This window comes from Mirounga angustirostris, unplaced genomic scaffold (assembly GCF_029215605.1).
Source record: "Mirounga angustirostris isolate CCGP_5_RB_7025 unplaced genomic scaffold, mMirAng1.0.hap1 SCAF_1, whole genome shotgun sequence".
In the NCBI taxonomy this organism is placed as follows: Eukaryota; Metazoa; Chordata; class Mammalia; order Carnivora; family Phocidae; genus Mirounga; species Mirounga angustirostris.
Window position 1 is genome coordinate 18,682,677 of NW_026991709.1, and position 21,544 is coordinate 18,704,220.

General features: G+C 41.0%; 1 protein-coding gene across 8 annotated transcripts in view; it reads left to right on the forward strand.

Moving 5' to 3' along the window:
- Positions 1–21,544, forward strand: part of APP (amyloid beta precursor protein) — a 258,489-nt gene that overhangs the window by 139,501 nt on the left and 97,444 nt on the right. For 2 of the 8 annotated variants that reach the window (XM_064579840.1, XM_064579848.1), the window contains exons 6-9: positions 683–885; positions 16,929–17,096; positions 19,391–19,447; positions 19,766–19,804. In XM_064579840.1, the coding sequence (XP_064435910.1) occupies positions 683–885; positions 16,929–17,096; positions 19,391–19,447; positions 19,766–19,804 (467 nt within the window). The remainder of the gene's footprint in view (positions 1–682; positions 886–16,928; positions 17,097–19,390; positions 19,448–19,765; positions 19,805–21,544) is intronic. The other 6 variants (XM_045902608.3, XM_045902609.3, XM_045902610.3 and 3 more) reach the window with 3 other exon arrangements.

Sequence of the window (21,544 nt, forward strand, 5' to 3'; positions counted from 1 at the left end):
CTCTTCCAGAATAGCATATAATTGGAATCACAGTGTACCCTTTTTGCAACTGTGTAAACTAAGAAGGGGTAAAACATTATAGACTTGGGGCACCTGGGTGGCTCCGTTGGTAAGCATCTGCCTTCGATGCAGGTCGTCATGATCGCAGGGTCCTGGGATTGAGTCCTGCACCCGGTTTCCTGCTCGGCAGGGAGCCTGCTTCTCCCTCTCCCTAGGCCCCTCCGCTCGTGCTCTCTCTTTCACTCGCTCTCTCTCAAATAAATAAAATCTTAAGGAAAAAAAAAAAAAACAGAACACTAGATCTGCTGAGCTGGGATTCCTGCTTCGACCGGCCGGCTTCAGGTCTCGCATGTGTGTTTTCTTTTTTTTTTTTTTTTAATTTTATTTATTTATTTGACAGAGAGAGACACAGCGAGAGAGGGAACATAAGCAGGGGGAGTGGGGGAGGGAGAAGCAGGCTCCCCGCCGAGCAGGGAGCCCGATGCGGGGCTCGATCCCAGAATCCCGGGATCATGACCTGAGCCGAAGGCAGACGCTTAACGACTGAGCCACCCAGGCGCCCCTCTGTGTTTTCTTTGATGCCACATTCCCTCTCAAATTACCAAAAACCTGATGGTTCCTCTCCCCTCTTCCTGAAATTTGTTTAAATGACTATTACTGTTATTTTTATTTCCTGCTCCAGCGAAGACAAAGTAGTGGAAGTAGCAGAGGAGGAGGAGGTGGCTGATGTTGAGGAAGAAGAAGCCGAGGACGACGAGGATGACGAGGATGGTGATGAGGTAGAGGAAGAGGCAGAAGAACCCTATGAAGAGGCCACGGAGAGAACCACCAGCATCGCCACGACCACCACCACCACCACGGAGTCTGTGGAAGAGGTGGTCCGAGGTAACTCACTGTTGACTTGGATCGCCTCTGTTTGGGGAAAAGGAAAGCTTCATACCAGAGTTTGAAATTTCTCTCCAGCCTACCACCACGGCCTCCCCCCACCAAAAATAAAATTCAGAGTCACAAGTCTTACGCTTGTTAAACCCTCTTGGGTCTAACAAGCTGTCCAACGGTTCATTTCAGATAACGTGACATCCTGATTTACAGCCTATTCTGTGCCTTGTGTTTGCTGCTTGGCATGTCCCCACCGGTTCTGCAAACCCTCCCTACCCAGCTGCCGCCTCTTCTGGCAGAGGCCAGGTTAGGTGACCTCCTTGGTACGCCCCTGGCCGTGGGTATTCCTTACACTCTTACTACCTGTTGCCTCTTTGCCGCCTGGACTATGAGCTCCTTGAAGGCAAGGACGGGCTTTTACCTAGCATCATGCAGAGGGCCTGCCTTGTAGAAGGTTTTAGATGAATCTTAGTGGAGATTTAGTGAATAGTTGGAATTAAATTTCATTAAAGAAGAACAACATTTGGGGAGTTGTCACACTACTTTTTGCTGGGAAATTTAACCTGGATGACTTTTGTGTTGTCTTTACACTGTTTTACTGGGGGGAGTGACAGTGCTTTCTTTGAGAGGTAGATATGGTGTTAATATCTTAAGACTTTGTGTTTCTGTTTGAGTAATGCTCCTGTTGAGGATGTTGTGACGTGAACGAACTAACAGACTTCCTTTTTTGTCTCCATGAAATAGAAGCAAGCATTGAGTTTACATGAAACAACCAAATGTTATTATAGCAACTAGTGAACTGTTGGGTTGCATTTCTTAAAGGTTAGGCGTTTGTTTTGCAAATGGTAAAAGATGGCCATAGAATTAGACGGGGTGAATACAGATGGGTGGAGTTTTAATGTATTCAGATACTTTTAAAGTCTGTCCACACGTGTTAGAATATTGTAAGTCTTCCTCTCACTTTTTATTAAGGTAAGATGAGTTCAGTTCTGTTGTTAAATCGGAGCTTAAAATGGGTTACTTTCTCTGCCTTAAGTAGATTTCTAATGATCACTGTACTATCTTCCGTTCACTGCACTTTTTATACCTTCATTGAGGTATAATTTACATATGAAATTCACTCATTTTCAGTATATAAGTGTATAATACAGAGGCTTTAATAAATTTACTAAATTATGCAACCATCATCATCGTCCCAGTGAGATTCCTCACACCCGTTCCATCGTCCCAGTGAGATTCCTCACACCCGTTCTTAGAACAGTTCCATCGTCCCAGTGAGATTCCTCACACCCGTTCAGTTCATCTTTGTTCTCACCGCCTGCCCTCAGCAACAATCAGTCCGCTTTATGTCTCTACAGATTTGCCTTTTCTAGACATTTAATATAAGTGGCGTCATACGTGGTATCTGTGTCTGGCTCCTTTCACTTAAAACTAGTGTGTTTGAGGTTCTGTGTTTCTTTAACTTGTAGCTTTTAAAACCAAGATGACTCCGAGTTGAGCGCTCAAGAGTTAACTTAAAAATTCACTGGAAGAGTCACATATTCTTTACAAGATAGAGTAGAAGATAGACTGTTTAACTTTATCGTTCCCTACTTAATGACAGCTTCTTCTTGCATTCAGCACATAAAGGCTTGTGTAAGCAGGTATCCATTTAAGGAGATGCACGTTTTGTTTGAGCCACGGTTTTTTTCAATACCCGAAGCATCCTTTCCCGGAGTGTGTTTCATGTGCCCCTTAGGACCGTCTGTGGTTAAATGAACTTGTTAGCTTCTATTTTCCTAGCAGGGAAAGGACAGGTTTTTCAGAGCTTCTCTTCTTGAAAGCTCCGGGATGTGTGACTACAGATCACAGCAGCTGGTATTCTACAGTGGCTCTGAAGTCCTGGTGATCTCCATCAAGAGAGCTGTTTACATAATCAACGCCCACTTACTCAACACTCGTTTCTGAAGCACCTTTTTGGTATAAGCCACTTTGCTGGGCTTAGTGGACCCAAGATGAGAACACACAGGAGAGCCGACCCTCATGGATGTTCAAATCTAGTAGGAAATTTAAGTCAAAGAAACACAAAAGTCATCTGTGTTTAAAAGTCTGAGCCTGGAGCCTACTGCAAAGAGTAAGGGATCAGAGAAGGCTCTACAGAGAAGGAGATGGCATCTGAATTAGAAGTAGAAGGGCTCGTAGTAGGTCTACCAACGGATTTTATTCTAGCATTCTTTAGAGGAACTCAAGATGGCAGCACAGGTTTGCCATAGGCAGGTCCATGGCATGTTTCGGAGACAAGGTCATCTAAATTAGGTTGGGGCTAAAATGTGGAGAACTTCAGTGCCAGGCTGGCAAAGTATGAGCATCAGCTGAGGGTGATCACTTCAGGACCTACCATGTGCTGAGGATTTTTCTGGTAGAAGCATTGAAGAGATTTTGTTATGATGTTACTGCTGTGAGGGGATGGGTGAACAGGGAGTAACATAATTAATGCAGTATCATGAGAAAATGCCACATAAACTTAGGCCGATATTCCAAACCAAGGCAGAGTTCTCTTGAGATAATACGGTCTTATGTTCTAAATAAGTCCAGTTCTTTTGCTTGAGTTTTTCTCTCAATGTGGTGTTAATTAGCTACAATAGAACATAGAGGGACATAGGTTACAGTATTTTCTATAGAAAGGCAAAGGCAATTAAAAGAAATTAAAAAAAAAAAAAATCTCCAGGCTAGAGAGTTGGGTTTTTTGGGGTTTTTTGTTTGTTTTGTTTTGTTTTTAAGAAGCTAGCCCTAAAAGATAACAAGTTACTAATGTTGATGGCAAGAAAAGCAGTAACAGTGACCTTCTAAACACACCATGTGGTCATTTACGGTACCAACTGTTAATGCTAGAAATAGAAGAGCTTTTATTTATTTATTTTTAATTTATTTATCTGTCAGAGAGAGAGAGAGCACAAGCAGGGGGAGCAGCAGGCAGAGCAGGCAGAGGGAGAAGCAGGCACCTCGTTGAGCAGGGAGCCTGATGCGGGACTCGATCCCAGGACTGAGCTGAAGGCAGATGCTTAACCGACTGGGCCATCCAGGTGTCTCTAGAAGAGCTTTTAATAGGAATCCATCCATCCCATGGAAGACTCCTGAAATGGACAGAAGTGTAATTGAGGCAAGGCTTTCTGGGAAAGAAACATGTTATGGTGTGTTGGGTCCATGTCAGAGAGTTTTCTGTACCCCCAGCTAACTCTCCCCGGATGATGAAGCCCAGCAATGCCATACCCGATTGCTGACTTTGTAAAACTCGACTTGTAAGGAGCCTACTCCCGTGCTGAAAATAAAAATCAGAAGCGACTTGCAAAGAAGAGATATTGAAAAGAGGCTCACAATCTAGTTTTCAATGTTAACGTTTCAGTGCCCAAGAGAAAATGTGATTTACAGCCCTATTTAATAAGAAAATTGTTTCTTCATTACCAGCATATTGCTACTAATACAATTCTTTAATGTGCTTCATAACACAAACTCAGTCGTTCTATAACCTGTTTAAATTTTAAAGAAATAGGTAGAGGGAAGGAAAGTATAGGACGTTCCGGCACAGTCATAAAATTTTCCACTGTATTGTATTAGAATGAATGGTGCTGAAGTGGGAAGATACCAGTTCTCACTCTGTTACCAATTCCAAGGGGAAAAGTGAACACCCTACTACAGCCATCTGGCTTTAGGATTTATTGGTTTGGGTACTTCAGGAAAACTTGGATATTGACCCAGTGGAATAAACCAATACCAGTTTGAGTAAAACAACAGTATATTAGATTCTTGCTCCTAATTTTCTGTGATTCGAGAAGGGATAACACTTCATAATCCAAGATGTCAGGGCAGTTTCTGACTCAACCGTGGATTCTAAACTCTGATTAAACTTTGGTATTATAATAAATGACTAATGTTTGATTTATTCTAGCCTGTTTTCTCCATCTAGAATTAGTCTGGTTTTTTCCTTCTGCTCATTTGTTCAGCAAATATTCACTGTGCCCCTGCTGATAGCCAGGCAGGCACTCCTACTGTGGAAAGTGTCGTGAGGAGGTAGCTATGTTATGAGATGGACTTGCCTACCACTCTAGGGCAGTTACTTCTATTTTCTAATCCTTCTAACTGTGCCGTGTGGTAGAAATTTTATTTCTCCCTTTACAGCTAAGGCCTGGAGAATTTTTTTTTTTTTTTTTTTAACTGTCCATGGTCACAAAGGTGGGAGGTGGTGAAGCCAGCATTCAGATCCAAGTGGGCCAGGTTATTTCTACTTCATTAATGTCTACGTTTTCTTTTTCCTTTTCCTTTTGTTTACAGACACATACTGGTTCAGTTTAACTTGTGCTCCCTGGTAGATGTGTATTCCTTTGCTGTAGTCATATATTCATCTTACTATTATCTCACACTGAGCCTTTCCTAAATTTGAGAATTGTTTTTTAAATAATAATGATGATGATCAGGGGTCAGCAGTCTATGACCATGGGCCATATATGGCCAGTCACCTGTTTTCTAATACAAAGGTTTTACTAGGAGACAACCAATCCCATTTGTTTACATATTGTCCATAGCTGCTCTCTTGCTCCAGAGACAGAATGGAGTAGTTGCAGGAGACACTGTATGGCCTGCAAAGCTAGAAGTATTTACTATCTGGGTCCTTACAGAAAACCCCTGATATGAGTCATGAGAAAAATATTAGGAGGGGCACCTGGCTGGCTCAGTTATTTAAGCATCTGACTTTTGGTTGTGTCTCAGGTCATGATCTCAGGGTCATGAGATCGAGGCCCCACACGGGCTCCACGCTCAGCGGGGAGTCTCCTTGAGATTTTCTCCCTCTCCCTCTGCCCCTCCCCCACCCACATGCTTGCACTCGCTCAAACAAATAAATTAAAGAAAAAATATTAGGAAGTTTTTATATTTCAGATACTACCCTACCAGGTTAATTTCATTAAAGTAGTTTTATTTTGGTTAGAGGCAGACTAGTAGAGTGTTCAAGAGAGAATTTTTAATGATTTTATGGCCTTGGGCTAGTTAAGTAACCTTGGTTAAGTATTTTTTCATGTGTATGGTATAGATGCTGATAAGACGGTTCATGTTTGTTGAACAAATTATGTTAGCTGATCCATGTTCAGCATTTACTGTAATGCCTGGCACATTGTGTTTGGTTTGTTTTAAAAGCTCAGGCTGCCCAGAATCAAATCTCAGCTCTGTCACCTAACCATGTAAATTTGTGTCAGTCAAATAACCTTGAAATCCCACTGCTTCCCTCTGTAAAGTGGGGTTTAATAATACTTACCTCATTTTAATCATTTGGTGAGGATTCAATGAAGTGTAATCTATGAGAAACACTTAGCGCAGTTCCTGGTAGACAGTAAGTGTTCATTTAACCTATATGCCATAGTTGTCATGACTGTAAACATTATTCCGATTTTTCAGAGAACTAATGTTCACTACTAATTAGGAATGCCAAAGGTAAAACAACAGATTGGGTTTTTTGTATTATAAAAAGCATAAATGTGCTGTATCCATATCTATTGGTATAATAGAGGTGATTATTTATTCATGTTAAGAAAAACAACCTAGGGGCGCCTGGGTGGCTCAGTTGGTTAAGCGACTACCTTCGGCTCAGGTCATGATCCTGGAGTCCCAGGATCGAGTCCCGCATCGGCCTCCCTGGTCGGCAGGGAGTCTCCTTCTCCCTCTGACCCTCACCCCTCTCATGCTCTCTCTCTATCTCATTCTCTCTCTCAAATAAATAAATAAAATCTTTAAAAAAAAATTAAAAAAAAAAAAACCTAAACTCGATTTCTTGGTTAAAATATTTTTTTATGAATATACATTGTATATTAAAATACCTGCAGTTAAATTTTATGTCTAGCTGAAAATTCAACCCAGATAATATTAAATGCTACTGCATTTCAAGATAGTGTTTCATTTCTTGCGGGTATTTTGAACCTCTTGGAAGTTCATCTATTAAATGGACAGAGACTGATTCACGTGGCTCTTTAAGCATCGTATATGATGATGAAGTTAAAGAGTTTGATCTAATGTTGTTTGCCTTGGGCCAAATGACTGAACTCTGCAGAATGAAATTATTTCTCTTCTCCCTCTGGTCCTCATTAATCTGGGAGCAGCACCATGTGATTTACTGCTGAATGTTCCACCAACATCAGCCAAGACACTCAGGTTCTGGGCATTGCCCTGGTTCCCGGGGGCACAGGGATATGAATAGGGTAGCTCTGTCATGTTGCTCCCAGCCATTCCTGCACACTCCCTCCTGGGGAGAGACACAGGTCTCTTCGACCTGGCTGGTAAGGCATTTCAGTAGCACAGAGGCAGGAGAGTGCTCTGCCTCAGTTTTAACTAAGGCATTGATGAGAATTTGGCATGTGAGTGATTTTTCAAGAAGAATCAAGATTGGCCAGTTTATAGAGCACCAGAAAGAAGGAATTTGAGAACTGTTGTAAATAAATCCGAGTGGCTTGCACCGATCTCCAGGGTAGAGGAACCAGACCTTAGCCTAATGCTGACATCTCCATTGTTACCTGTCTGTAATGGATGTGACACTTAACAAGGTGTCCTGTGATTCACTAATAGGATTCTTACTTATCATTCGTGTTTAACCTTTTACCAGGTTTGGGGGAAAACTGAGCATAACTTGGGAACATAAAAATGTGCTCACATACTCTTGTTGAAGGCCTCACAGCAGCGTGCTGCCCAAAAATGAAAATAAAGCTCCAGTTTGTATTTGGGAACAAGGCAAAGGGATAATGGCTCTTCCCTTTCGAAGAAGCCTTTCCCTCAGTATTATGACTAAGGGCCACTAAGATACACCCCTGTTCCTGGACCAGAATGTAGCATCCTTCCTAACGATGTTGAGAGAACTCGTGTTGTGACTGGGCATAGATGTGACAGGTGGCAGCCTGTTCCTGATGGTGCCCACGGCATGATAGCCATTGATGTTGAGGTGTTTGAAACATGCTTTGACAGAGACCGAGCATGGCGTTGACCGCTTCATTTCATGTAGCTAGGTGGTGCCAATTCAGAAAGCCCAGTCAGGTAGTTTGCTTAAAATGTAAGAGTGAGGAGGAGAGCTATATAAAAAATTGTGTGTAGGGCGCCTGGGTGGCTCAGTCGTTAAGCGTCTGCCTTCGGCTCAGCTCATGGTCCCAGGGTCCTGGGATCGAGCCCCGCATCGGGCTCCCTGCTCGGCGGGAAGCCTGCTTCTCCCTCTCCCACTCCTCCCCCTGCTTGTGTTCCCTCTCTCGCTGTGTCTCTCTCTGTCAAATAAATAAATAAAATCTTTAAAAAAAAAAAATTGTGTGTATACATAAATAGTTCTCTATTTTTTAATAAATTTATTGAGATATAATTTGCACACCATAAAGTGCAGAAATCAGTGGTTTGGGATATTCCCAAAGACCTGCATGGCCACATAGGAAATTATACTTTTGAACTTCGTTTGCTTGATATTTCACGTTTGGAGCATCTTATAATACCGTGTTGCTCGTGGCTTGTACTTTTCACGTTCCATTCCTACACCGCATGTTTCAAGACTCAGTGCTAGTAATGGACATAATCAACCAAAGGCATTTTAATGCAATTATGTGTACATCTGTAAAGATAAAAAATAATTTCATTCCAATTCAAGTCCAGAAACCAGTTTAAAAAAAAAAAATACTAGTCTTTCTCATGTTTTTCCCCAAATCAGTTGCTGTTCAAAAAATGTACAAATGCCCCAGTGCTCTTACTCCAAATTGTGGGCTTTTCAGACACAACAATTGCATATATCTATACAACATGGAATTTGCAATTAAATAAAAAACAAACGTAATAAAAGAATCTAGCAAGTGAGAGAACAATTCATTATTCACTTAGACTTGATGTCATTTTCAGAGGCATGCCTTTTTAGCCAGTCCATTTGCCTCATTGAGTAGGGGCTCAGATTCCACAGGCAGGGAACAGAATTGTGGGTTTTAATGGAAATCTGTAGTTCTCTTGTAGAAAAATGCTTCCTGGAGTTTTTAAGCAGGGTGGGTTACAGTCGAAACACCTCTTTCTCTCTGCCATCAACTATTTTGCCCTTCTCAAAATTCATCGCTGGCTTCCAGCCACCTCTTCCAACCTCTGACCCGTTAGGATTTTGTTAGAAGAGCAGGAAATCAAGGCAAGGTGAGGCTGACTGAATTTCACCTCAAAAAGTTGCTCAATAAAACCCTTCAGAAAAGCCCAAATTTTAAAAATTGGGGCACCTGGCTGTGGCTCAGTCAAAAGAACATGCAACTCTTGATCTCGGGGTCGTGATTTCGAGCCCCACGTTGGGTGTAGAGATTACTAAAAAAGAATAAGTAAACTTTTATTTAAATAATAATTTGAGAGACTCTTGAAATGGTAAAAGGAGTTTATAACTGAAGACTTGTCAAAGGTGCGTTGTGCTTCGTTTATCATGGTAAGACTGTTCAAGTATTTAACTATGAGAAGAGGGCTGTCTCTCTTTTTCTTAAATTTACTTTATGTTCCTGTTGGATATAATTTCTGAGGCCGAATATGAGAGTATGACAGAATCTGGACAGGAAGTTTGTGTTCCTTGCATGTGAGTTTGAATTCCTAATGTTTCATTAGAGAAACATGGAAGGCCCTCATTGGGCAATCTCATGACTAAAGCTGTTCTGGAATTTAATAGTAGTTGTTAAGATTTCTGCAACAGTCGGCGACTGTTGCTCATTAGCCCTCAGTCTCCGGATTGGGCAAAATTACTACAATGCAGCGTGAGTCCTTCTGGGGTTTGCGTGGACTGTGGCAAGGTTTCTCAGTCTCAGCGTTAACAGTGTTTTGAGCCTGATACGGTACAGTACAATGGTACAATTCCGTTCATTTTAGGATATTTAGTAGCACTATCCCTCCCACCACGTGCCAGGAACACCCCCTGGTTGTGACAACTGTAAATGTTTCTAGTCTTTGCTGGATGTCCCCTGGGAGGGGATGGGGGCAGAATCTCTCTGGTTGCAACCCCTGGACTATGACACAGGGATCTCCAGTGCTGTCCAGCTTTAAATATGTGAGCGGGGAGACACCCCCGCGAGACTGTGTCTCATCTTAACGTCGGCTGTGACACTGAGGTCAGTGCTTTGCACACTGTAGGTAGCCAGTGAACATTTCTGTTTGTTTGAGAAGAATAAATAAAACATATGCTCAAAAAAGATGATAAATACTGATTTATCAGGTAAAAACAGGTATCTGGTAAGATATGAAATGTCGTTTCATAGCTTAGAGACGAATAAGCACAAAATTTATATTTTTTTAAATATTGCGTATGCATATTTGCCATGTAAGAAGTGAGAGATGGAGCAAAACTGCCTTCCCAGCTTTGTTTTGTATTCTTCCAAAAGCAGTTCACTCTCCCCTGGTACACCATTTTAAAATAGCAGATGGTAGTGAGGGTCCCTATAGCAATCAGGGACACATGTTCTCAGCCGGAGGATGCCCATTCTTTCCTGCTGGGTCCTGTGACAAGAGACCAGCTAAAATGGCAAGGTGGACACGCCCAGTCTCCCCCCCAAAAAGGTCATGGAACAGCAGGATTGTCCTCCAACGAGGACTGGCATTATCTAGAAGCATCCTTTTTTGTTGCAAGAACGGGAACTCCATGTAATTCTTTCTTGACAGAGAGGTGATAAAAGATAGTAAATTTCAAGCCTCCTTCATTGCTTCTTTGTTTATTTCTCTAAATAAAAATAATAACTATTTCTGGTGTTCTGGCATGTTACAAGAACGTTATCACTTAAATTCAGATTTCTGAGAAGTCTAAGTTTTCATAGACACGTATGTAAGAAAATGATTATGTTGGTACTGGATTTAAGGCACAAGTATTGAAACTGTCAAAGAAATATGTATGGCTAACTCTTAAAATTAAGTTTTTGAGATAGGTCATAGTTGAGTCTTAATACCTCTACTAAAATATGTTGTATTCCTCTTTCCCCCAATATACGTGGACTTCTCTTGATAAGACAAAAACCTATGCTTCTTTTTTATTCATCCTTCCCCTCCGGTCATTTCAGAAAGTGATTGAATCTTCCATATCTGGTTTCGACATTTCAGCTGCACATAAAAGGGTTTATCACACTGCTTTCTCAAACACTAATGTCCATTCAAGCCACTGAGGCACTTGCTAAACATAGATTCAGAGATAGACCTCTGGAGTGGCTCCTGAGACCCAGGTATGCTGGCCCCGTTGATCCATGGACTGCACTTTGAGGGGTAGTTTCTAGTAGCATTGCATGCCCCTCATACCTTGCAGATGTAGGAGATTGAGACAGGGAATAAGAAACTGAAAGGGAAAACCATCCTTATCTATGGGGGGGGTGTTCTTAATATATTATCAAATGTCACCAAGTGTAAAAGAACCCTGATGTGTCTTCCCACTGAGCAAATTTGTAAAAATTCAGCTCTCAAGACCAAGCAAATTAGAAGACTCTTACTATCTTCCTACATAGGCAGTTGTGACTAGTTTCACTTGTGCCTTTATTATAATTCCTCTCACTGGTGCAGGGTAGATAACTCCTGCTAGCCTGTAAAAGGTGATTATACAGGAATTTTGTGAGCCACAACCAACGATATCTTGAAATACCAAGGGTGGGAATATTTACACCATGTTAATCATTGAACATTATAAATCACACTCCCCCCCCCACCCCCCCCGGAGATAATCAGTTTGCCAGTATACCCTGCCTCTCCGTCACTAAGAAAAATCACTTTGCCTTATTTCCAGCAGAGGACATGACCTCTTCTTATCTTATTCAGAGTTTGGAGCTTCTTATAATACCATGTTGCTCTAACCACACAGCTCCATGAAAAACAAGTTTATTCGCATAACAGGAAACAAAGAAATCAGGAAAAGTCATAGTGGTGCCCTTCTTTGGATGCGGCCAGAACCGCCACCATGAGAGTACCCATGAGTCTAAACCCTTACAAGTGGATCTCCTTCGAGTGGCATTTTATAAAGACTTTTTCATCATGGGGAGATGGGAGAATTGGGTCAGGTATGATTGGAATGACAGATGCATGAGGTAGACTCAGAGAATCAACACACTTCAGTTAACAGGCTCGCCAACTACAGATACCTTGTCACCCGTCGTTTCTTACTGAGTCAGTGATTTCATGACCACACACAGCTGTTCCATCACTTGTTTACATAGTCCAAACCATATTTGGGGCTTAAGTGAGATTTGTTATAAGACTTTTGGCCCAAGCTTGTTTACCTATTTTTATATGCCTTTATTTCATGAAATACAATTACTAGGTAATAAATATCTGGTCATTTATTGCCCTGATCAGAATTATTTTCTATTGGACAGGTTTTCTGATGGCTACTTGATAATATTTGCAAGCACATTATAAAATTTCCTTTTAGTTAAAAGTACATGTATCTGTTGTTGCAAAAAATACACTCTTAATCATTGTTTTTCTGGTATGTTGCCTTTTTAAAATTTTACTTAGCAGTTAAACACAAATCTGTCTACTTTATTCAACAGAATATGAGATGTGTTCTAATAACTTAGGATCACGAAGTTGCACCCCATAGTAATATTTAGAATTGCAGGAATAACTTAATTAGGCTGAAAAGTAGTTATTATAAACTGCGTTGAAACTGGCCATATTCATTATTAATTGAGTGATTAGGCAGATCAGTCGACACTTACTGGAAAAATTAAGGATAAGCGTATTTAGTAGATTTTAATATTTCTGTCATTGCTTTTATTTTACGGTTAACATTAAACAAGTGATTTATTACAAAGTCAGACTGTATTTGTCTTCTTATATTTGCCCTTTGTACTCTAAATTTTCAAGATATGGGAGTATCTGGGTGGCTCAGTTAGTTAAGCATCCAACTCTTGATCTCAGCTCAGGTCTTGATCTCAGGCTTGTGAGTTCAAGCCCCACATTGGGCTCCACGCTGAGCGTGGAGACTACTTAAAAAAAATAAAATTTCAAGGTATGTAATTTTTAGCTCGAGGAAAATAGGTATATTTGTACTATATCTGAACTTTAATTCTGCATATATTCTTGCAGCATATGAAGAAACTCTTCTACATAATTTTTTTTGTTTCTTTACAATATCAGAATATATAATTTCTAGCTTTCTATAAAAGAGTCTTCTAGGATTATTCAAGTGATTGTTTTCTCAGAATTTGTAAATTTAAACCTTATACATTCCATACAATACTGGTTTTATTTTCACATATACCAGTAGTCAGAATAATTGAAATTTAGTTATTAAAAACGAATAATACAAAGCCTTGCATTATTCTAAAATTATTCTTTAGTTAGTGCTTTATTTAAAGCTAATTATTTGTTAATTTATTAATTTTGCTTTTTATTTATTTTTTTAAACACTTTTTACATTACTTGTTAATTTTTTAAGTAGGCTCCACACCCAGTGTGGGGCTCAAACTCATGACCCTGAGATCAAGAATTGATGCTCAACCAGCTGAGCCAGCCAGGCACCCATTAATCTTGCTTTTTAAGGAGGCATTATAATATTGTACATTGGAAAGTGGTGATTTTCCCCTCATCCTAGCTGCTACTTTCACAGCTGTCTTCATGCTGAGATTTTTATAAAGTATAAAATTCTCTAAGTTTGGTTGTCCACAATAAAGTTTACTTCAATTTGACATCTATTTAGAGTTAATTTTTTGTGGTTAAGGCGTTATTTTTTGGACAGTGGACTGCCTAATCATTTTATATTAGGGAGCTCCAGCTTTGCTCCTATATTGTATTTGTATATTATTGATTTTTAGAAAATGGAATTTAGTGTTGAAACCAGCCCAGGTCTTGGCAAGGGCCTACGTTACAAAGATATAAAATGCATAGAGCTGGTTTTTAAGCATGTAAGCTCATATGCTTTGTGTATACTCGTATTTCAGTTTATTAAATGGTCTCTTGTCTTAAAGCGTGGATAGAGCTATTCTAAAAGAAGAGATTAAGCATTCCCTGCCAGCAGAATTCAGCTAGATGAATACTGAGAAACCTATTTGTGATCTTAGAAGTTTAAGAATTAAATATGAATAAACAAAGATCATCGTTCCTTAGTTGTCTATGTAAGTCTGGGCCAATATTTCTGTCTGACTTTAAGCATTCTGAGAAAGATCCCTGCTTTTATTCTGGGCAAGTTCTCTTCATTATGGTATGGAAGATTTACTTTGAATAGAAATGAAGGTGGATTGGAATTTGAATGGCTTTAAAATGTGTCTTTTTACTTATTATTTTACATTTTGAGAAGAAAATGAAGGTGGAGAAAAGAAAACTGCAGTTTTAATTTTTAGGTGGATTCTGTTTTAGGGGGATTACAGTCCTAGAAGGTATGGTATTGTAAATAATTTCCCACTGAGTCCCTCAAGTACCCTAGTACTTGAGGAAGTTGATGTCCGAGTCCTAGCCAGAAGGAAAGTTGGGAGAAGTCAGCTCCATGGTAGAACAGCGGTGCTGAAGATTGGCGGGATTACGAGCTACCCTTTCTCTCCTGCCTGCTTGCTCTGGTTCAAGCCAGCTGGAATGCACTCCTCCACGTCAGCAGATCAGAACCAGCCGGACAGAGTCCTTGTCTTTGAGAGGTTGCAAAGTGACAGAGAGCCATTCGTACCCCTGTTCTGGAGGCTCCCATGTGGGTACTCCCCGATACAGAGGGTTTTCATAGCCATTTTTGAACAAGGCAGAAGAAAAATTAAATGAATGAAATAAAATGTTTCACTTGAGGTATAAGAAAACGGCACTATATTAAAATGCTGTTTGAGTTCCAGACTGGGAGGTTTTGCCTTGGTCAGAAGTAATTACGAGGTGACACACAAAGGGAAATATCTATCACGGATCCTGTCCTTTGATCAGCATTCTTTTATCCCATGACTTCACTTTTCCCCCTACCCCAAATTCTCTCACTTTTATTTAGTACACAGCAGATGCTGTAGAGACAGGTTCCTGCCCCTGCACAGCCGTGATGGTCACTGTGGGGCCTGCAGCAGACGAGTACAAGACCACACGTACTTGGTACTAAGACCTATAAAATGTGAGGACCTCGGTGAGTTGTTGAGGCACGATGGGTTTTGTTGCCGATGGTCCTGTGACACCCTGTACCTTTCTTGCCAGCAGCAGCCTCTGGCAACTCCAGGGCCAACTTCACCCACAGTGTAGGCTCAGAAGACACCATTCGTTGCCTGGCAGTCTTGTTGCAATGAGTACAGCCTGAGGAAGGGATGAATGATGAATATTACCACATCTTTGCAACAAGAAAGAGCCTGTCACATAAACATGTGCAGATTGGTGAGGGAAATACGAGAGAGCCTGTAAAGGTGTTTCTCAAAGCTGGGGGGGAGAGAGTCGTTAAGGTCCAGGAGTGGAGACAGCTGATGGCTGTGGTTTGCAGGGAGCCCACCTCTGGGGCGTGTGGCTTTTAGCTCTACAGCCCGGAAGCTGCTTTGTCAGTAACTGAGAGGTGATCAGGCTCTTCCCCACTCCCAAAACTTATTTTGTCCTTTATAAATATGACTACCAGTCCTTTACTTTATGGGAGATAACTTGCACAAATGGATGGGGAGCTTGTGTGAATGGGTTGGCAGATTCTCATCGTACAGGAGAGCTCTGTGCAGAAAACAAACTGAAAATACATCATGGCTTGGCAAGGATGGACTTCTAAAGCAGCGGTACTGAATGAGAAAACATTAGAGATGGGTGACCTTAAGCGCTGATGCTCCTGGAGCCAGATACGTCCACCTGAAAACCAACTAAAGAGCACCAGAACCACCTTGGATATCCGGTACACCGGCTTTTCGCCTGCACATCCACCTTCTGAGCCCCACGCTGACCGTCGATGTCATCATGGTGGTGGTAGCTCCTGGTTTTGCCACCACCTCAGTCTCAATTGGAAAGAGCAATAAGTGGTGTATAGGGAGGTTCAACAGTAGTTCTCATTTACATAGACGGTATGGATCTTTGTCTTTGAGTGAATGATTAAAGGACTGAACAGAGGAATATTGTTGAATATTCCTAATTTGGAAGCTCTGAGTTTTGATTTTGAGAAGGATGCTTTTTCTTGGTATGATAGGAAAACCTAATAAACAAGACATCTGTGTGGGCTCAGGCATCCACAGTTTCTCTATAAGCCTAGTTAGGGCAAGACAGAAACTCAGAGGGAGAATTATTTTACTTCTAACAAAAATGGAATACACATGGGAGGAAGAGTTCCTTTTCTAATCACCATAACTTTACAAATGGAAACAGAGAGGTTATTACACTTGGATCAATCAGTGATCGTGGCACTGATCTTGGGGAGGGTGGCAAAGTGTGTTGACAGGTAAGATGTGCTTTAAGGTAAAACGGTACACGGTATGTATTAACAAATTAGAGCTGGTTGACGATGTTTTATTGTTTGTGACATTTTTGCCCAAAGGACAGATAAATGAAAAATCAAAAATTGTATTTAACTAAAGTTAGTATAATCGTCTGTCAGTCACATTTACAGATGTTACATATGTTTTCAAATACGGTCAGTGGACAGGCTGGTTCTCTGCAAACTGGATCAAATTCAAAATACGTGTAATTATTTTACACTCTGAGGCAAGGCTGTCCTTCTTGAAGGAAAACAATCAGATGTTTGTGAGAGGGTACGTTTTTTACATCAAAAGTAGACACGATCCTTTTACCTTTAAAGCTGACTTGAGGTTATTCTAGAAGAAAAGTTTATTTGTTAGAGTGAAGAAATATTTCGATGTACAGACACTTTGGGGCATTTACTATTAATCTAAAAGCGGCTAAAAGATAATGTTCACCTCCAGCTGGAATCCTTTTACTACTACTAAGCTACGCTCATTAAACCAGGTGAGCATGCACGGCTCTGTTTCAGAGGTCATTCCAAAGTCCTGATAGGTGATTGAAATGTTGGGCAGAATCTGCCTAATAATCCCAGCCCATGTCACCCCCAGGGAGGACTGATGCATAAGTAAACATGTGCATGAACCGCGAGCTGGTACCTTTTCATGCTAAATGTGGTTCCCCACGTCTCCTCTGATTAGAGGTGTGCTCTGAACAGGCCGAGACGGGGCCATGCCGAGCAATGATCTCCCGCTGGTACTTTGATGTGACCGAAGGGAAGTGCGCCCCGTTCTTTTACGGCGGATGTGGCGGCAACCGAAACAACTTTGACACAGAGGAGTACTGCATGGCCGTGTGTGGCAGCGTCAGTAAGTGGACCTTCCTCGAGCCTGGCCACCTTTCGTCTTTCTCGCCACTGACTCCGCTCTCTGTAACAGACTGGTTTTCCTGGTCCTTGGGAACGGGTCTGTTGCTACCACTAACCACGTTTTCTGTCCACTTCTCTAATTGCCCGGCGTCTCCTCCCATCTGTTCCCCCCTGAGCACACACCTCTGTCTTTCTCTAATAAAGCATGGCCCTGGATGTGTTCTTCTTCTAGCTGTGGTGCATTCGTCTTGCAGTCTCTAGGGACTTCTTTTGAGTGCCTCTCTTTAAGCCAAGCTGGAGTCGCTGTTTTGTCTTCTCAGCTATTTTCTGCAAATGTCTATGTGTGTGTGTGTCTGTGCATCTTTGTGTTCGGGTCTGTGCATGAGCAGTACGTGTGCAAACAAGGCTTACCCACCAGAAGCCTGGCTGATGCAGCTTCGGTTGCCCTGGCAAGGCGGATTGTTGTGATGAGTAATAACCTTTAAGTTATTTTGTAACATGTGACTTTGATTGTGGTGGCAGAGAGTGTGATTGAATTGAGCATATGCACTTCAAATGTCGGAGGATAGAAAGGCCCCAGTGGCCTCTGAGCTCTCACTGGGCCGGTTGCAATATTGATTTTTAGTGTCTTCTCTTGGAAGCAGAAGAATACTCTTCACTTAACGTTAGAAACCTTGAATGACAAGAGACTCGGGGAGTATAATTTTCAAAGCCTTTTCTCTCGAACCTTCAGCTCTTCATAACTCTGGGGAATAAATAAATAAAGTGACAGTGACTCAAAAGTAAGATGAAACTTTTTCCACAGAGGTAGCACTCAGGAGGTAGTGAACCAGACAAAGGGGACTTCTCTTCTTGTCAACAGCCTTCCATATGAAAGTCCCAATTTTATTTATTTACTATTGTTCATGAGTAGGAGATTTGAACTACTCAAGAAATAATTACTCAGCTTGAGAAATTAAGATTAAATTCAGTATGTATGTGTTTGTAACTGTGCAACTCTCCTTTTTGAGAGACTCCTGCCTTTTCTCCCTTGCTCTTGTGAGGGTGACAGCTACCATTTCCTGCCTGGGATTCCTAAGGATTATATAAATTGTTTTCCGCTGTGATCATGGGCTTACACTAAACAACAAAAGGACCTGCACCCATTAAGACCTTCTATTGTGAAGCCCAGTATCTAAGTGGAATCTAATGGAACAGTTCCTGTTGGTCTGGGTGAGGGATGACTCCATTTCTATCATGTGTGAGAACAGGTGTAGGAATTGGTAACCCCAAGGGCTTCTTTTCTGGCTGCCATTGGATGATGGTAGCATCTAGCTCAAAAGACTCCTGTTTCAAATAAGTTAATTAGGTCAGGTAACGTGGAACACAATGGGGGATTCTGTTGCCTGGAGCCTCTTGAACAAAGGACTTTTGTTACAGAGATTCTAAGTGGCTTAGCTGCTGAGGGAGATTTCTTGGCCAATTTCCAACTTTTTTTCTCCATTTCCCTGAGGTGGATTTATTTTTTGGAATATAAATTGTGTGTGCGTGTGCATGCACGCATGCACACGTAATAAGAAAGAGGGTGTTTAAGAATTATTGACAGTGAGGAATTTGCCTCGAGTTAGAAATTATTCCCCCGCCCCCCAAAACACTACTACTGCCCGTACACACACCGTCTCCACTTCATCAGTCTGATTTGACTCAGTCTGGGAGCGAGCTGTGGGCACCACAGGTCAGGAGATGCCCTGGATGGCATGCCTTTTGCTGAGAGGTTTACCAAAGGTAGAGACTCCCAACAAAGGTGTAATGGATCAGCCAGGCAGTCCATATTTAGTTTCAGAAGGGGAGGTAGGTTATAGAATAATGTATCAAGAAAGCAAACGCAAGAGGCTGAAGGTCAGAAGAGTGGGCAGATCTAAGTGGACAGTAAAACTCAACACGTGGCCCGAGCTATGAGCTGGAGGTGCCCTATGAATGGATGATCGGAGTGGCTCCTTGGGAATTGGCAACGCTTGGCACTAAGGAGGGAGAATGGGAGCAGGAAATTCTCCACAGGTTACTTGGAAGTGCTGTTGGAGACCAAATACCCAGCACTCTAAGGTATTACTGTGGAAATAGATCTCTCATGTTTATGTTTACTTTGGTTCCCTGCTGGGGCCCAGCCTCAGGGTATTTGTTTAGTTTTGTTTTTCATTCAGTGTTTTTGTTTTTGTTTTTGTTTTTCCCTTTGGTCAGTGGAATCATGTAAGTTTCAACCATCATTCCCATGTTTCTATTTTTGTTTTTAGTTATGTTCTCTTATTTTCTCCATAGTGTCCCAAAGTTTACTCAAGACCACCCAGGAACCTCTTCCCAAAGATGCTGTTAAACGTACGTTGTCATTCACTGGAGGGGGCTGGGGGGGAGGACATAATACAGTGCACGGCTGGATTATAACTCCAGCATCATCACCTTCTTTGCATGGTTTTGTGTGTCTCCATCACCTGTCTTTCAATAAAATGTTTATTTCCGTTGCTTTGCTTTGTAATTATGTCCAGTTTTGCCAGACAACTTCAGATGCCAGGCTAAGAGCATTGACTAAACTTCTATTTCTGATCTTTTTTTTTTTCAATTTAATGTGGTTCTATTATGTATCGTATATATAATATTACTGTGTTTTAGTTGGCATCACTGTTTTATTTCCTAAAGCTGTCAAGATGCCACAGTTTAACGAGAGGCCACATATGTGTAAGTGACTCGTATCCCAGAAAAATACATAATATGCATGCATTGTACTAACTCCATAGACTAATGTGTATGCACAGGCTTCAGCTGTGTGTTGTTAAGACACACGTGAAGCCTTAGGAAGTGAAAGAGCACCTCTAGATTTCCTAACCACCTCTTCTTCCTCTCCCTGAATGCACACTCCTGGGACAGAAGTGCCCGACTTCGGGTTTTATCATAAGGTTGTAGAAGAAGATTCATCTGAAGAAATCTTGCATCAACCAATCTTAGAATGTCTTTGTTTTGTGATGATTCCACTTGGCGTTATCAGTCTAGCTTGGTTTTAAAATGTGGTGTTAAACACACAAATATTTATTTTAAAATGTGGATTATATCCAAAAATAGATTAATGCATTGTTAGGTTAGGGGTGACACACACACACACACACACACACACACACACACACACGCTATTGAAGCTTATAGTTGTTGGAAAAAGAGATACATTTTCAGTTGTAGTTCAGGTATATAATGAAAATTAGCATTTATTTATCTTATCCTAAAAAAAAAAAAAAAAAACTGGTCTCCAAATCGATCTTTCTAAAAAAAAAAATAAGTGGAACCTGGGTGGCTCAGTTGGTTGAGTGTCCCGACTTTTGATTTCTGCTCAGGTCATGACCTCATGAGTCGTGAGATTGAGCCTCATGCTGGGCTCCACACTCAGCAAGCAGCATGCTTCTCTCCTTTTCCCTCCACCTCTGCTCTGTGCATGTGCACGTGCTCACACTCTCTCTCTCTCTAAAATAAAAAAATCTTGGGGGCGCCTGGGTAGCACAGTCAATTAAGCATCTGCTTTCGGCTCAAGTCATGATCCCAGGGTCCTGGGATCAAGCCCCGCATCGGGCTCCCTGCTCAGCATAGAGTCTACTTCTCCTTCTCCCTCTCCCTCTGCCCCTGCTCCTGTTCTCTCTCTCTCTCTCAAATAAATAAATAAAATCTTTAAAATAAATAAATCTTTAAAAAAATCTTTAAAAGATAAATAAAATTTAAAAAGATAAATAATAGAGAATTATGTAATTTACAAACAATTTCATCACCAACCATAGTTTTTTTTAATGGCCACCATAAGATTCAAATTCATTCACTTTATATATAACTTTTGAAGGATGTGGGGGGTTTATTACTACAATCAACGTATTTCCCGTGATCGTGACAAAGCATTTTTTTTCTAACAACATCAAAAGTATGACAAGTGAGTAGACATAGAGGACCAGAGAAAACTGGGTATTACACTGTAGGATTAATAATATATTGATCTTCGTGGCAGGCTGCAGTTTACCAGCCATTTTCACGGATCATTTATTTTTCTCAGGAGCACTTTGTGGGAATTTTCTTCATATCCTTTATACGTAGGAGAAAATGAGGCCATGAGAGCCGTCAAACGTGTCAGGACCAGCTTTGAAACATAAATGATATTGTGGCTATGCACTGCACTCCACACAGCCAAGGATTTGATTCTGTTTTTTAGGTTAGAAAACTTACATTTAAAGTTCAGAGTGCATTTTAAGAATATAGAAAATAGAAAGAAGAAGAAAACTAAAAACTTTTTTTCTAAATGCAGTGAATATGGCATGCCTCAATAAATATCTTTTCCCCCCTTTATAAAAAAAAATTCATTTTATATCATTTTAACATGTAAAAGAATTATATTTTTCCATTCTTACTAATTAACGGAAATGAGCATTATTTGATAAATTTATTTTC